Below are 16,250 nucleotides of genomic sequence, written 5' to 3'. Positions count from 1 at the left end.
TTGATAGAGTTTGGATTCCCGGATGTTATGTGATTCACATGATAGTGTAGTATGAGTCGGTCTAGTATTCACATGCTAGGACTATGTGTTGTTATATTGTTGTTCACATGATAGGCACGATTGTCTAGCATCTATATGCTAAGGCTATGTGTTGTTCGTATTCATATTCTTATGTTTACATGTTATATTAATTATGACATTTCGTGGCTGGGAGAACTCGGAGTTACTCCCCACTGACTATGGCTTTCGTATTTGTATAAAATGCGATTGACAGGTATGGTGATGCTTAAATGGGGTACATGGACGAGCTAGCGAGCAAAGTAACATTGGGACCTAGATTGACTTTATTTTATTGTGACCCTTAAACACTTTTTATGTTATATACTTTTTAGGGACATACGTCTCCCTTTTTCATATTTGGGTTGTATAACTTTGTTTCGCGACTTTAGCGATGTCTTACTTACGAGATTTATTTTAGACCTTGCATGTTTGACACATTCCCATGTGGATATTTTTATAACAGGTTTAGGTTTTAAAAATTACAGATTTTTACCCAAATGAACCTATTACAAACATATCCATGCAGTTTTTATCTAGAATTATGTGTTTACTTTTCCGCAATGAATGAGGGTGTCACAGTAACATTCCGTCTTGATGGTTTATCTTGTCCGGTGGATTGTCTTGGTAATTGAGTTGCTAGTGAGTGTTATAGAAGGGAGACAGAGTTGGCAACATTATATTGTGGTTATTCGGTAATATTATGGAGTCGGTATTAGGAGGTTATGTTCTAGTTGAGATGATATCGTGAGCCGTGTCGTGGAAGTAAGCGTGGTTGGTGGACTTAGTGTTAGGTGTCCAGGTTTTATAGGCTATAGGTTGGGTTGGAACTTCGGGGACGAAGTTCTTTTTAAGGGGGAAAGATTGTAATACTACGGATTTTATTAAGCTAAGTACTCGACCGAGTAGAGGCTACTCGGACGAGTAGTGTTATGTATGTATTCTGTTTGGCTACTGCCGAGGAATACTCGGCCGAGTATGATGTATACTCGACCGAGTAGAGGATACTCGGCCGAGTATGCCGGTCTGACGGGTAATATTTTCCGCGGTTGATTTAGAAAGGATTAGAGTTATTTATAAACGCAAAACAGTTTCCAATTACATTTCATAAAACCTAATTACTCAAACGACGCTCAAATCCTCTCCAAATCTCCCCTATGTGTGTGAACAATCTTAGCAATCACATTCAATCCTTCATTCTTTCGCCGGTAAGTCTTTATCCCTATGTTGTTGATGATTAATTCTAGGGTTTGTCTTTATTCATGAATTGGGGGAAATGGGGTTTTGCAGTTAGTGATTGGAATTATGTGATTGTTGTTGTAGGTGACGACGTGATATTTGTTATGCATTTGTATGGTTGATTGCAGCGTAAGCGGATTGCGAAAAGGTAGGGTTTCCCTACTCAGTTACTGTTAATTGTTAATTGTTTTAAGACTGTGCTTGTGTTGTAATTGTTGTTATCTACTAATCATCGGAGTATGGGTGATGTGATGACGGTGGTGATGTGGTTGTGTTGTGACGGTTGTGGTGTTGTGACAGCTGTGATATTGTGGTGTTGTGTGATTGTGGTGGAGTCACTTGCGGGAGTGGCTTCACAGCCTAGTTCGCCCTCCGTGAAACCCGTCACGGGAGGGGATGTGCACATTAAGGGACAGGGATTGTTAGTCGCTCGTTGATGAGCTGGACTAGGTGGGGATGGGCTGCGGTCACCCACTGGCGGCGAGGATTACCTGTTGCGATGGGTAATGGGCGCGGTGTGTGTAGTCGATTCTTGTGTGAGATCGGGAGACCAGGGGGATGGAGGATGATCGGTAGGTTACATGGTTTGTTTGTCTTATCTTGATTGAACAGAGAATCGGCCGGTTGTTGTTTTGTAAAACCTGCGGTGATCCATTCGGGGATGGTGAGCAGATTGTGACAGGTAATGTAGATGTTTAGCTATGGGACAGTCATGGGGGGTCACCACTCGAGTCTAGCTTCCGCCGTCAAAAGACTTTGCTTACATTCTCTGTAGTTGTTAGACCTTTCATAGTTAATGTTTGGTTGATTTTGAAAACATGTAATCACTAAATCTTTATACTTTAATAAAGGTTGTTTGGAATTGGTAACTTTGATATATTAACCTCGGGAAACCGAGATGCTAACAACCTTTCATTCTAGGGTAGTTCTTGGTAAGGTACTTTGGTATGAGGGGTGTTATAGGGATAACTGGGTCGAAACTTGAAACGAGAGTGTGTAGAAAGAAAAATCTAATTCCTATGAGAGATACATAAAGCTGACACAGCCTTCATATCTTTTACTCCATCAGCCAACAGTATCATTATACTACTTCCATGACTATATGTGGTTTCACAAATTATAGTGTAAGACGGTCGTATGATACGAGTTGTCGAGTTCAACCGAAAGAAGACTACACTTCACAGCAAAGGACAAAACAAGTAAAAGTGCAAATGTGAAGTGTCAAAAAAATCAGCATCTTACAATAAACAAATGACAAGTACGGAAGTACCTCACCTGTGACCCACCTTGTTGTCAAAGCTAGTATAATAGCCACAACATCTTTAACATATATGGGGCAGCGGAATTCGTCATAGAAGAAATCAACCTTGTTTCCTTTGGAGAGAACACCATCAATCCACTGCACCAAAAAAGATGGGTCACTTCTGGATTATAAGCACTGATCCGATGGTACTATCATAAGTTAATAATCTTGCCATTTAAGGAAAGATCTAGCATCACAACAATCAATCTAAAATTGTTAACTAGCACATTTAGGATCTAGCATCACAGCCACTAATCCAATGCTATCGCTAAATAGCACAGTAGGTGTACTAACAATCCTACGAGAGTGAGAGTTAACTTTCTTTTTATTAATCCAAAATTTTCTTCATTTTCAATAGAGTCAAAGAATCGTTATTCTTTGTTTCTGGAATTCGATGAAGTAAAGTAGAATGACTCACTAACTATCTAGAGCTTCTTATCTTATGAACTACGGAGTATGAAGGATGATTGATATGAGAAGACAAATGCACAATTCAGCAACCATAGCATAAACAATACAGAATAAGCAGCAAAGGGTAGCAAGATAGTGAGCTTATCAAGCCACATGAACATCTAATGGTTTGCCTAATTACTTACTGCCTCTATTTCTTTGAATTCTTCCGACTTCTAATATGGCACATTACGATAGAAAAATTATAAACAATAAAAAAAGTAGTGAGGGAAAAGAGCAGGCGGGCACCAGAGGTAAATAAAAGACCAAAAAGAGAAAGTGGAAAGAATCAAAGAAATTAACCAAGAACAAAAGGTGGAAAAAATCAAAGAAAACGAGGCAGTACATAGTAAAGTAAAAACCTAACTACGCTTCAGGAAGTATGTCTACACATTAACCCCTCGAAACCCATTCTCCAATAGGCTTACACAGCACATAAGATGATTGTGGTGATGGCTGTTGATAAAGATTTTCACTAGACTATCATAATACTACCTTCCAACTATATACTCCCTCTGTCCCGGTCATTTGTTGTCCTATTCCATTTTGGGGTGTCTCGATCAATCGTTGTCCTTTCTATTTGAAGAATGAATTTGATGAGCAATTTAATCATTCACGCTCAATTTGGTCCACTTGTCATTTAGTAATTGGCCCCCTCTTCTTTCCTTGGTCTTTGTGTCAAAACCAAAGGACAACAATTGACAGGGACGGAGGGAGTAACATTCTAAATTTGTGCTGGGAAGCTTTCAGTATTTTGCAGTAGGAGTAATGAACCTTGATATTTGATCAAATGTTTGGGACACATTCTTAGGGATTTATCTGCTATGCAAGATTGTAAGCGTAAAAGAGATGTCATCTTTTGAACATCAGTCTGACTGTAGCTCTTAAGTCAACATATGTCAACCAAATCCATTGGTCTCGTGGTGATATGAAAGTCAAAACTTCTACTGTAAAGATATAAACCTGAATAGGAAGGGACTTTGGAACTGGTGATAACGTCTGTGGACCATAGATGATACTGCTTCTCAAAATCGCATAATTGGAACAGTTTGCCAAAATGAACTTTTCAGCCTCAACTTTAGATCTTCCATAAGTATTAACTGCCAAGGTTTTGTCCTCCTCTCTGTAGAATGACTTGATCCCTTCATAAACTGACAATTAAGATTCATCAGAACATATACGATGTAGAGAAATTAACATTAACTTAGTAATTCCCAAGTTAAAACCGACTGAATACTGAGATAGTAATGCATAGAGAAGAGGCAATCCAAAAGCCAAACTCGATTTCTAAACAGGGAGCTAGACATATCGATATAACAACAGTTAACTGGTTCTCCATAGTACTACCGTTTCCATTCAAAGATAAAAAGGAACACAATATGTACAAACCCCCAGATAACCAACATACCCTAGTGCCTCAAAGGTTCCTGAGTCTCGTTTACAGCAAGGTACAGGGTAGGAAGTATACAGTCATATCTGTCTTATCTTTGTGTAGCATACCTACTTAATTGTTGCTGATACGACTCAAAAAGCTAGTAACACGAATTATTACCTTGATCAGTAGAAAGATGAATCAAAAGGGTATTTTTCTCCTTGAAGTTCAACATCCACTTAACAAGAGAAGTGGGCACATTAATCGACATAGCGGCAGCCGGATCAGCCTCACAAGCACGCGGCACTGACAGTGCGGCACAATTCACCACTACATCTGGCTGCCCAAATTGACATACACACCAAATCATCAAACGCCTTTACAAAACAAACATTCCTAAATTCTAGAACAAACATTATCTGACTTGGGCAGTAACTGAGCTAGGATTTGATGTTAGTAAAACATAGATTGAAATTTTACGAGGGCTGATAAAGGCAATACCCAAAAAACCGGAAATTTTAACTAAAAAATTCATTTCTTGCATCCCACAGAGATGCGACACTGCTAGTCCCCTAACTCCACCAGTGGACTTGATTAAGACTGTCTTACCGTTTCTTTACAAATTCTTGTTTAAGACGACAATCTCCGTCTTAAACTTAAAACGGATCAAGACTTAAAACCGGTCAAGTAAAGTAAAGGAGACAAAACTAGGATGCCTAGGAATTAACAAAAGGTATTTCTATATATTCAAGTGGGAGCACATTTGACCCGTTTTTACCTTAAGACGGATACTGGCATCTTAAGAGAGACTTACTGCTATTGCTTATGATGCTAGGCTAATTTTGACAGAAATTCAAAAACCTCAAAAATTCAGTAAAATGAACATGTCTAACCATAAACTACATATAATTATAAACCATACACAATACATCGAACAACATTGATCCAAGAATGATTAAACAATGAGCAAATATCACAAGAATGTATGACTTAAAATCAAATGATTAGGACGGACGATATTAAAAAAATGGTAAATACCTGACCAAAAGTAGTGGAAATGGAATCGAACCCGTGACCAGAATGCAGATCAATGGGAAAAGAGGAGAAGTGAGGGAGGGATTGAAGAAGGGTATGTGGAGGAGTGGAATGGTATGTGAAGGCGACATCATAAAACGATGTCGTTTGGGTGTTAGAGAGTGTTTCAAGAAGATGTTGTCCTAAGTAGCCTGTTCCTCCTACTATTACCACTTTCTTCTTCACCATCTCTCTTTTGTTATGTCACCCAATGTTTTTGGTTTTGGAATACAATTATTTATGGTTTTGGGAGTAAAATGTTCGTCGTCTCCAACCATTAACCATATAACCGTAAAATCAAATTCGGATTAACCAATTTAGTGGTCCCTCTTTTCATATCCTTTTACAGTTTTTTGTGACGGAGTCGGAGATTTTAGATTTATGGGTAAAATCTGGCAAAGCTGACCCGACCCAAATAACCCGACTTGATAAAGCTGACTCACCCGAATATGAACCGAAATCCGAATTGACCTGAAATTCGAATTGACCAGACCCGACCCAGACCCAACACGAATCTCGATTGACCCAACCCGAGATGACCCGACCCATAAGTGACCCGATTCAAAATGACTTAATGTGACCTAAAATGACCCGAAACGACAAGTACTAAATCATATTAATATTATATGCATCACAATAGAGTTTCATTGATTACAATAATTCCTAATAAATAATTAAATTTGCAAAATAATATTTCTTAATCAATATAGTACTAACTAAAGTGTTTTAACCATTGACCTAAAATCGACCCGACCCAAAATAACCCATACCCGAAAGTAACTTGACCCGACCCGGCAACAGGTCACCCGAAATTGACCCGAAATCTGAAATGACCCGACCCGACCCAACCCGATCCGAAATGTATGACAGACCCGAAATGATCCAACCCATACCCGACCCAATTGACCCATTTGCCACATAGATTTATGAGTGTTTGGATTTGAAGAGAGGAAGTACTAGCTAAACGAGTGGAACAATTATATCAACAGTAGGTCTTGGTATAGACGGGTGGGGCGAACAGACGGGTAAAGACCTCTAATAAAATGGGTAGGAGGACAAGGTGGGGCAGCCCCCATGTGCTTCCCACTTTATGGCAAATGGGTATTTTATGAGGGGAAATGATATCCGTCTATACGTGTAGTGAGAATTTGTGTTATATCAATTGGAGTTCCAGCTTTTAAGTTCTCAATCAACAGCTTGGGATTGTCTCAAACTCGAAGTTGACCAAGTTTGTGTTAGATATTGAGTATGCACGAATAAGGATTGACAAACAAATACAGACCGAATCGACTCTTGCTTTCCTAATAGAATAATTCGACCCTTATTCTTGTGCCTGGGTTATACCGAATTTTTCTACTAAGATAAGACGGTCCCCTCTGTCTTTGGCACTCAAAGATCAGAGACGTAAATTAGAAATATTGTCTGTAGTTTGTTAAACGTTTGTTGATGTCTGAAGAATCTTCTATATCTATGCTTCTTCTCTTCCTCTTTGTTTATATAGAGAGGAAAACAGGGAAGGGAGGGAAATTATTCTGAAGAGTTGCAACTCTTCAAAACCAGGAATACATTGAATTAGTTTCCCCTGAAATTAATTAATTATCTTTTCAGTGTAGACACGGAGTTAAGTTCCGTTTCCCGCGATATTTAATTAATTCCAAAGTTGGGACCACGTTGCGTCCCTGGACCCAGACTCGCTGACCAGGCAGCGAGACCCCCGTCATAGTCATTCGTCCGAATGCTAAACCGTAATTCCGTAAATAATTATGCAAGTATACTCTCCGTATTTTTCCCGAACTTGCAATTTATTATTCAGAAATTACCCACTAACGAACCAACCTTAATTACGCAAAATGAAACCGGTAATTACTCTTAAATCACCAACAGTTTGAGCCATGTTTTTACCTACAGCACAAAAAGAAGACGACAACGACGCCAACAAAGAAGAGGGAAAAAAAAGTTCCTACATAATTTACCAACAATTTTGACAGAAGGCTCAGGTGGAGAAGTTTAACTTCTTAACACATTAGGTGTAATCGGTTTCACACTTCCACAGAGACTTACAAATTACAATCCGTAATTCCTAGGTAAAGAACATAGAGTATTTTCTTTATCGAGTCTTGAAGGGTCATCCTTGCTTGTTCCTACCTACGGAACTTGTTTACTAATGTTTCTGATGGGGCATATTCTGCACCGCTGACCAAGTCAACACATTAGACAAGGTCAAAGATGTCCACAGCAAGTCAACGACTTAGACAACCTAGCCGATGCAGCCCATCGGCTGTCTGTCAACTCCGGGTCCGGCATGTCAACCCGAGTAGGGGCACATACCCGCGTACTCATATCCAGGACCCCTCGGCGGCGGGTCACCAGCGCCCGCCGGCCAGCCATAGGTCCCTCGGCCGAGGGGTAGATCAGTCTTTCCACCTGCTAGCCACTTGGCCACTACGTGACAAAAGGTGAAGTCTATAAATACTCCTCAACCTTCATTGAGGAAAGGATCCAATCCAGAAATACACAACTTAACCTAAATACACTATTCATCTGGTATAATCTTCCTTATCTCTCTACAATATATTCCTAGCCAATTAGCATACAACTTATACATCTAAGTTTACTGACTTGGGCGTCGGAGTGGGTACGCTTGGCACAAAGCCAAGCCCTCAGTTCGTTCATTGTTGCAGGAGAGGCCGAGAGGAACGATTAAGACCAAGGGAGAATCCAACTCAAGACATCATTCAACAAGCCACGGGTGGTAACTATACTTGCTCTGGAATTACACCCGGAACAATTTCTTTTATGCACATTTTAGTACCTCTAGGGCTCTAGTACTAGACTACTAGTACATTCTTAAAAACAAGAATAAGAACTAGTATCATACAACATTTGAACTCGTACAGGTTTATAAATATTTGTCGGAAACCTTGAAACAAGAATTGATTGTAAGGCCGTTTCTCGTGTATTTGTGAGCTGATATGACCCGGGCTCAATTTTTGGGGGCTTAACATCATTTGTGAACGAATACCATCAAGGTAAAACCAAGTTGTGCAAGGGGAGCAAATTCGCCTGCCCGATCCGACCCAACCCGACTAGGAAAAATTAGGTCTCGCCATCTGTGCATCATGAGAAAATGGCATCAACAAAGGCCTCTGCCTCAAAAGGTTGAAGGTCTTCTAGGCCTTCACCAACGCCGACAAATTTCACAGGGATACCCAGCTCGTCAACCACACTAACCTGAATCAAACAAGAGCACAAATAAGTAAGCTTTATGATATCAACTTGCTAAGTTGGTAAAGTCGTGAGGTTTGATACTCAACTACTCATGAGTCATGAGACTCATGACCTAGGGTCCAAAACTCGTGGGCATACAAGAAAAGGTAAAGACTAATTGGACGACAATGCCTACCACACAACCACCTCTTGCAGAACCATCAAGTTTAGTTAAGATTAATCCCGTAATTCCAACGACCTACATGTGAGAAAATCAGTAAAAGTCAGATTAAAGGCAGGTTTAGTTCATCACTGCAGAGGATGCCTTCAGTCAACAGCACATGGAATTTATTTGAAGTACATTATAAGTCCAAAGACGGGATATTTACTTCATTAAACTCCCGTGCCTGAGGAAGCATATTCAAACCAGTTGTTCCATCCAAAACAAGCAGAATCTCCTGCAAACAGTTACAGCTTTCAGCACACCTAAACAACAGGTGAGGTTCCAATTTGACTTGGCAACCCTAATTCAACCAAAAATGACCCAAAATGACTCTTGAAACCAAAACTATAATCACCATGACATGATTGGTATGCCCTGTAACTATTGACCCTAAAAAATCTAGAACCCAGACCTACCCGTACCCGAAATGACCTGATAAAGTGCAACCTTAATGACCTGAAATGAAAAACCGTCCGCCAGGTCTACACTTTGAAAACACTCAGTTAAGTAACGTTGCATCAGATAGGCAACTTAGTTTGGATTTGCATGATCATCTAAGTGTTCGTGGAGCAGATTGCATAGTCATCAGTATCTCAATACAAAATGTGTCAGGACTCAGGACTCTCAGGAGAGATACTAAAGGAGGCCTCCTAGATAGAAGACGTTTATGTAGATCACAGGCAAGGGTTGTAAGGCCCGTTACTACAAAAATAAATCAGCAATATGAAGCAGTCACAGAGTAACATTGATGCATTAATAAGTAAGTGAAGTCAGGTATAAATAAGCAGATAGGCTTACATTTGGAGCGCCAGGAACTATTTTACCCACAGCTTTCTTACATGCTATCAACTCTTCCATAAGGCTGTAATTAGTATGAAGACCTAAGCAAACGGAGAATTGTATTCAGCTGAAGGCAACAGAATACATTCAATCATCTACAAAAGATGTTGTATAAATGCTCGTCACTTACGGCCAGAAGTGTCACACAAGACTATATCATATCCATCTTCCTTCCCCTTTTTAACGGCCTGCGTGAGAACTATTCAGAAAGAATGTATTTAATACCATGTTCCAGGTAGAACTACCATCAGCGAGCAAAAAACAGGAATGCCTCGGTAATAAACTGACTTTACATTTTAGTTTTATTTCCAACCTGAAGATGCTTTTGCCTTCTCTTTGTTTGCGACAACAATTTCACAATCTGTCCGTTCCGCCCATATCTCAAGCTGATCACTTGCGGCAGCTCGAAATGTATCCCCTGCTGCCATTAGTATCTGGCAACATAGAACAAGGTAGAGCACAATTGAATATGAAAGTAACTCTTAAGGGCAAGAACGCTAAAGACTACATATATTCTGGTTTGCATCATACATTTCTGCAGAAGACACCCAGAAAACTTGATACTGGACTCCAAACTTGTTTACAAACATTAAGCTGCCAAAGGCTGATTGCAATTGAACCATGGGTCAACCATTCCCTAGATATAGTGGGTAAATGCCTCTATTAAACGTCGCTCATTAACTTTTGAGATTAAAAATTAATTTCAACAAATTATCCAAACACGACAAATATTTGCATTCCTTCTGCACTTTAAGATATCAACTGAATGTATTTTAGACACTGAAAATACACTTAAATTGACTGGTGACCTTATGTTGACATGAAAACTCTTCCTCCCTCTGATTTTCTACATTATTAGTTTGACTTGACCTTAGACTTGGCACCCCCACGGTCTCTCTTAGCATCATCCCACGTCTCTAATTTAAGTATTGTTCCCCAAAGCAATAAACAAAATTTGCATTGCATAAAATTTTATGCTTGGGATCAATTTCGCTAACCTTGGATCCTCCTTTCTTCAATCTATAAGCCAACTTGCCTGCAAAAAAAGGTTTTCTAATATCACTGTCTGATTGTCTTCCTACATGACGCCATAAGGTTTCTATTCCTCATTTTCTCATAGACGAAAGCAAACATAATGGTCGAAAACTACTTTTAACATTAATCAGAAATTTAAGTAGGTAATATTTTTGATGACATACCCAGAGAGGTTGTTTTTCCACCTCCGTTAACACCGACTATAATGATAACAGCAGGTTTCCTATAAGAGAAATCAACATCGAAGTCCATAATGAGTTAACCTTTTACCCAAAGAATAGAGTCATAGACACAATTCAACTAACTAAATCAACGATTAAACTATGGAATAAGCAAAACCTGAATCCAAGCCGAAGTTCAGTCTTACTACCTTTGGTTGTCAGCAACTCAAGAACGCTCTTCTTCAAGGCATCCTACAGAGAAGATAATCAAAGGCAACTGAATTCCATATTAGTCTACAGAGCTAGAATCAACCAAAAAGATGGTATTCACTGCACATACGAATATCAAGAAGAACCTATCAATTTTTATGTGAATGGGCAACTATAATAAACTAGCATTTTAAAAGCCACTGCAAGCAGCTAAAATGGCCATCAACTTCATAATGCATTCATTGTTTCATGATTGCAATCTACTTTTGTATCAGGACTCCCATACCGTTCTTTTCTTTTCAAACTTTATGTCTTAAGCAATCATAGGCTCATAGTACACGGATATCCACCAAACACTTCAATAGCATCATCACTACTGTTCCGCACCTTCATCTCAACCCAGTTGGCCTCGCTTGGTCTCTATTTTAGTAATCCCTTAGTCCCTTTGTCGTGGCAGATAGTTTACAATTGCTTTAAGATAAGAATTTTTAGGTAAGCACACACAAGTGAATTAAAGAGTCTCACATCCATCAACCACCGCATAAAACAATTGGTTGAGACGGCCTAAAGTAGATGATTCCTTCTCATTTCTTAGCAACATCTTTCAACACATAACGCAATTTCGCAAATATCCACTAGCTTAGCTTGGATGATCTCTTACATTTCCACATTTCGACCATACGAAACCAACGTATTTCAGCAATGACAGTAATAACAAGAAGTACAAAGCTGAAAAATATTACGGAGTATAAAAGAAAGAAAAAACATGCTAAATTCTCGCATAGTTCATCGATTAACTAAAACAAAAGTTCATACAACAAAAAATCAAATCATGAAGCATCATACCTTAATTTCAGCTCCAGATTTGAGCTTACCAGCCAAAATATCATCACGCAAACTCTCCACAATCTTGATAGTAATTCTCGGCCCAAAATCAGACACCAGCAACGCCTACACAAACAACTAATTATCTCAATTATAGGTCAAAATCAATCAAATTTCAAACAGTACGCAAAAACATCATTCATAAGACACCAGCAACGCCGGCAACACAACTAATTTTAATCAAAATCAACAAAATTTTAAAATTAGACATCAGCAACGCCTGCAATACACAACTATTTTGTCCTCAATTCTAGGTCAAAATCAACGAAATTTCAAAAATTAGGCAAAACAAATCAACAAATTTCAAAATCAGACAGCAGTAAAGCCTACAATCAACAATATATTTACTCAATTGTAGGTCAAAATCAACAAAAATTCAAAAATTAGGCAAAAACACGAACGAATTAAAAATTGAACCTCTTCAAGTTCATCAAGAACACGATCAGTATCGGCAAGATTCCAGTAGAGAAGGAGTTCATCAATGACGGCGAGATTATCGCGAGTTTTCGTGAATCCCGAGAATATCTTGTCTACGTCACTCTTCGCTTTCTCTTTGATCAACCGACCTAGCTTGGTGAAGAACCCGGTCTGGCCGCCTCCTGAAGATGCTTGACACTTGAACCGGTTCGAAATCGGTCTGAATGAAGGAGGAGTGTGGTTATGGTGTTGTGAGTTGGAGAGGAGAGAGAGTGAGGAAGTTGAAGCTGCCGCCATTGTTGTTATTGTTATCACCATTAAAGCTCGAGAGACAGCGCGCACTAATTTAGCTCAGTTGGAACTTGGAAGTAGGCATTCTGGATAACTTTGATACGATGTCGTTCTGTTGCCGGAACATTTATTTTATTTTATTTTATTAAAATATAAATAACAATGCATTAATAAAACGTCACATAACACTTATCTAGGATGGTGTTAGTCCAGTGGTAGCCGGGTTAAACCTTGAAACTTGCAGAAATGCAGGAGTTGAGAGATCCCGGGTTCGACTACCAGCTGGGACGATGATCACTTGGCCACTGCAGCCCCCGAAGAGGGTGGCTGTTCATGTGGTGGTGCAGGAATGCATGAGCCCGAGGGGATTCAACCCCCTCGTCACCAAAAAAAAAATATATAATTGAAAATACATTTAGTACCGAGAAGAAACAAGAAAAAGGATTTATTTTCTTGTAAATTAAGGATCTCAAACGATGATATGACGATTTGCCACGCTCTCGTTTACTATCTTCAAACAACTTTTGAAAGAATTTTATTTGATTTATTGTAAGAGAAAAATTACTCTGTATATTTTATTGATTTTAAAGATCGTTGACAACTAACTTGTAAATGCGCGATGATCATCAACGAACTGCTAAACATCGAGTGACACGAACACGGCAAAAGTTTTAAGCAGGTCGAGTATGAGTTGAGCTTTGTAAACACAAACGTGGCACGAATAACTCAATTATTTACTGTGTCATAAATGATCTTCGCCCTATCTCACATATATTTCTTTAGCCCTGACAATTATTGACATGAGCTGAAAACCCGACACAAAATTATCGAGTTTGGGTTGAGCTTAGATGACCCATACATAAATGGCTCGACAAGAACACGACACGAGATTTATTTGGATAGAGTTTGAGTTAGATTCTCGACCTCTTAAATCTTAATCTGTATTACAAATACAAACTCGACACGACGTGTTTGCTAAGTCGGTTGAATATTAAACTAAAAACGTCTCCAAGCCGTAATATGTGAGTCAAATTTAATTGTAGGGAGTTAAAAAAATTAATTGAACTAAACTTAAAGTAAGCTCAAAAGAACACAGCCTAACATAACATTTTAAATGGCGGATTGACTAATACAAGGGTTCTCTAGGGAGAATTTTGCTATTAAGACGAAATACGAATTGAGTAAACAAAAAAAGAAATTTCATAAGAAATTTAATAGGGTTGGCTTAAATACGGCAATATCATGTATGCATCATTTGAATGTGGATTTTCTGTCCCATTTTATTGTATTCGCCATATTCTTTTTGTAACATACCATCAACTTAATACGGAGTATTAATTAATACTCTATTAATTTTATTATATGTAATATAAAGACCGTAAAACAGGAGATGAGATACAAAGTGAGACAGATAATCTTAACTCGAGTCATTACTTTATCGTAAGGTGTTTCACGAGGAGAAGTCTATTATAGACTCTAACTTGCTATGACTTTGCCAACCATACTCTAAAGTTTGTACAATTAATCTACATGTGTGATGTGTGATTCATTTAGTCCGGTATTGGTATGCTTTTCTTAGTTGAAATGTTGGACCTTTTTAGTGTTATAAATCGTTGATTTTGTAACCATGACTCTATGAGTCCATAGTAATGGAAAAAAAAAATCAAACTACGGCAAACAATTTTAAATTTTTGTTCCACAAATTCCATGGACCAAATGCATTGGAAAATAAAACAAAGTAGAAACAACATTTCTCTTTCTCTCTTCTTTCTATTAACTTTCCGTCATTTGAACCCTTCTAACAAGTATATATATACAATTTTTAGACCTTAATTGTTAAATATAATCAATCACATTCTTGTAAGAAAAAAAAAATGTTTACATTAGTCACTTTAGAAATGAAAATTAGAAATGTCGAGGGTCTTATCATAGGTAAAAAGCGCATTCAGAAAAATGTCTTTGTCATCATCTCTGCTGAAGATCAGGGTTATAGGTGTACGAGTCAAATAAGAACTAGTATGTGTGAAGAAAGTGCGACGGTTTATCCTACATGGAATGAGAAGCTTACGATGACAATGCCAATAGGTACGAAATTTATTCTGTTTGATATTTGTCACAAGAAGAGGTCTAAGGAGAAATCTGTTGCGATAGTTAGGGTTCCAGTTACGGATTTTATTGGTGATTATACGCCTCAGAATTTCGTTCATTTCTTGAGTTATAGGTTAAAGGATTCTAGTTGTGAACCGAATGGAATAATTAATTTTTGTGTAAATGTAAGAGGGGATAAGATGGGTGATCAAAATGAACCGAACTATCAAGATGGTGTAATTCATAAAAACATTTATGATGTGCCAAAAGTCGACAGTGGAAAATCGTATATAGATACTACAAGAAAAAACAATGAAGTTGTAGTTGGATTTCCTGCTAGGTGGTTCAATACATGATTACGTTATTATACGAAAGTAATGAAGACATGAATCATGAAACGTTGTATTTATGATATGGGTTCAAATCTCTTCAATATTAAAATTGCTCTGGTGATTCCATTTACGTAAAAAGTAAAGGAGACACGGGGAAGCACACTGGTCGGTCTACTCCTAGTAATTGGATGTTTTTACATTGATAATGTTGTATTTATTGATCACAATGGTCTACTTTTTAAAACGCATTAGTGGAGATGAAGAAATGTAAATTTAAATCTTATGTTTAAGGAACACCAAATGTTCCAATATATAATCCCCAAATCCTAAATATGTAGCTTTCTATCTTGTTATCGTCTCATTTCCTCCATTATAGATCATTGAAAGATTACATTGAAGCTTTCATCATAGTGCCTCGATGGCTCCCGCAATATATGTAAGGAAGGAAGGGTTGGATCACTAGATGTACACATTCTTACCCTATGACAGTGTACAAAGAAGTTTCCGAATTATCTAATATGAAAACTGAGTCGAGATATATAGCAAAAAAAAAAGGGTAATTTTGATAAGCCATAGGAGATCCAATGAGTTGAATGGAGCCATGGAAGCCCAAGGCCGAATACCTCATGTGAGGCAAGATCAAATGATCAATGGTCAATAATAAAAGTAACCTAAAAAACAAAGTCGAACACACAGAGTAAACTGGCACACAAATTTTCACTGCTGCCAAAAAAAAAAAAAAAAAAAAAAGACTTCATGAAAATAACCTGTCTTAAGCATAGAACTGGTCAAATATGTAAATATAGGACAAAAGTAAAATGCGTAGGGAATAACAAGATATTTGTCATACCTATACAAGTGACATTATTTGACCCGTTTTAGGCCCAACGTATCACAAAAACTTCACCTATACGCGAGTACATGGCACAAACATTTTTACTCTGTATAAAATTGAATGAGAATTATGTCGAAGGATTTAGATCAGCTTCACATCAGACCGTCGCATACAAAATACGTATTGTGTCGTGTAACTTATATATCTGGATAGCAAAAGAAGAATACAGTA

General features: G+C 38.1%; 2 protein-coding genes across 2 annotated transcripts in view; both read right to left on the bottom strand.

The window, feature by feature from the left end:
- The window catches only part of LOC141605139 (uncharacterized), a 36,063-nt gene extending 30,226 nt beyond the window's left edge, over window positions 1-5,837 (bottom strand). The window contains exons 1-4 of the mRNA XM_074423800.1: window positions 5,460-5,837; window positions 4,602-4,761; window positions 4,013-4,200; window positions 2,572-2,695 (exon numbers count right to left, since the gene is read on the bottom strand). Of these exons, the coding sequence (XP_074279901.1) occupies window positions 2,572-2,695; window positions 4,013-4,200; window positions 4,602-4,761; window positions 5,460-5,684 (697 nt within the window). The 5' untranslated portion in view covers window positions 5,685-5,837. The remainder of the gene's footprint in view (window positions 1-2,571; window positions 2,696-4,012; window positions 4,201-4,601; window positions 4,762-5,459) is intronic.
- Window positions 5,838-8,227: 2,390 nt separating this feature from the next.
- Window positions 8,228-12,876, bottom strand: LOC141605138 (cell division protein FtsY homolog, chloroplastic). The gene is made up of 11 exons (XM_074423799.1): window positions 12,474-12,876; window positions 12,018-12,122; window positions 11,140-11,213; window positions 10,965-11,023; window positions 10,764-10,801; window positions 10,079-10,199; window positions 9,896-9,964; window positions 9,724-9,806; window positions 9,092-9,160; window positions 8,899-8,961; window positions 8,228-8,726 (listed from the first exon to the last, which is right to left on the bottom strand). Exons 1-11 carry the CDS (start codon window positions 12,789-12,791, stop codon window positions 8,613-8,615), a joined length of 1,113 nt encoding a protein of 370 aa, XP_074279900.1. The 5' UTR covers window positions 12,792-12,876; the 3' UTR covers window positions 8,228-8,612.
- Window positions 12,877-16,250: the final 3,374 nt, after the last annotated feature.

This window comes from Silene latifolia, chromosome 10 (genome assembly GCF_048544455.1).
Source record: "Silene latifolia isolate original U9 population chromosome 10, ASM4854445v1, whole genome shotgun sequence".
Lineage (NCBI taxonomy): Eukaryota > Viridiplantae > Streptophyta > Magnoliopsida > Caryophyllales > Caryophyllaceae > Silene > Silene latifolia.
The sequence above is the reverse complement of the archived record's forward strand: the minus strand, read 5'-3'. Positions and strand labels throughout refer to the sequence as shown.

Excerpts from the sequence above, each read along its gene's own strand:
- LOC141605138 (XM_074423799.1), bottom strand. The coding sequence starts at position 12,791 with ATGGTGATAACAATAACAACAATGGCGGCAGCTTCAACTTCCTCACTC. Across the intron at positions 10,200-10,763 it reads TGAAGAAAGGAGGATCCAAG|ATACTAATGGCAGCAGGGGA; the intron begins GTTAGCGAAATT and ends CTATGTTGCCAG. Across the intron at positions 9,965-10,078 it reads GAAGGCAAAAGCATCTTCAG|TTCTCACGCAGGCCGTTAAA; the intron begins GTTGGAAATAAA and ends CTTTCTGAATAG.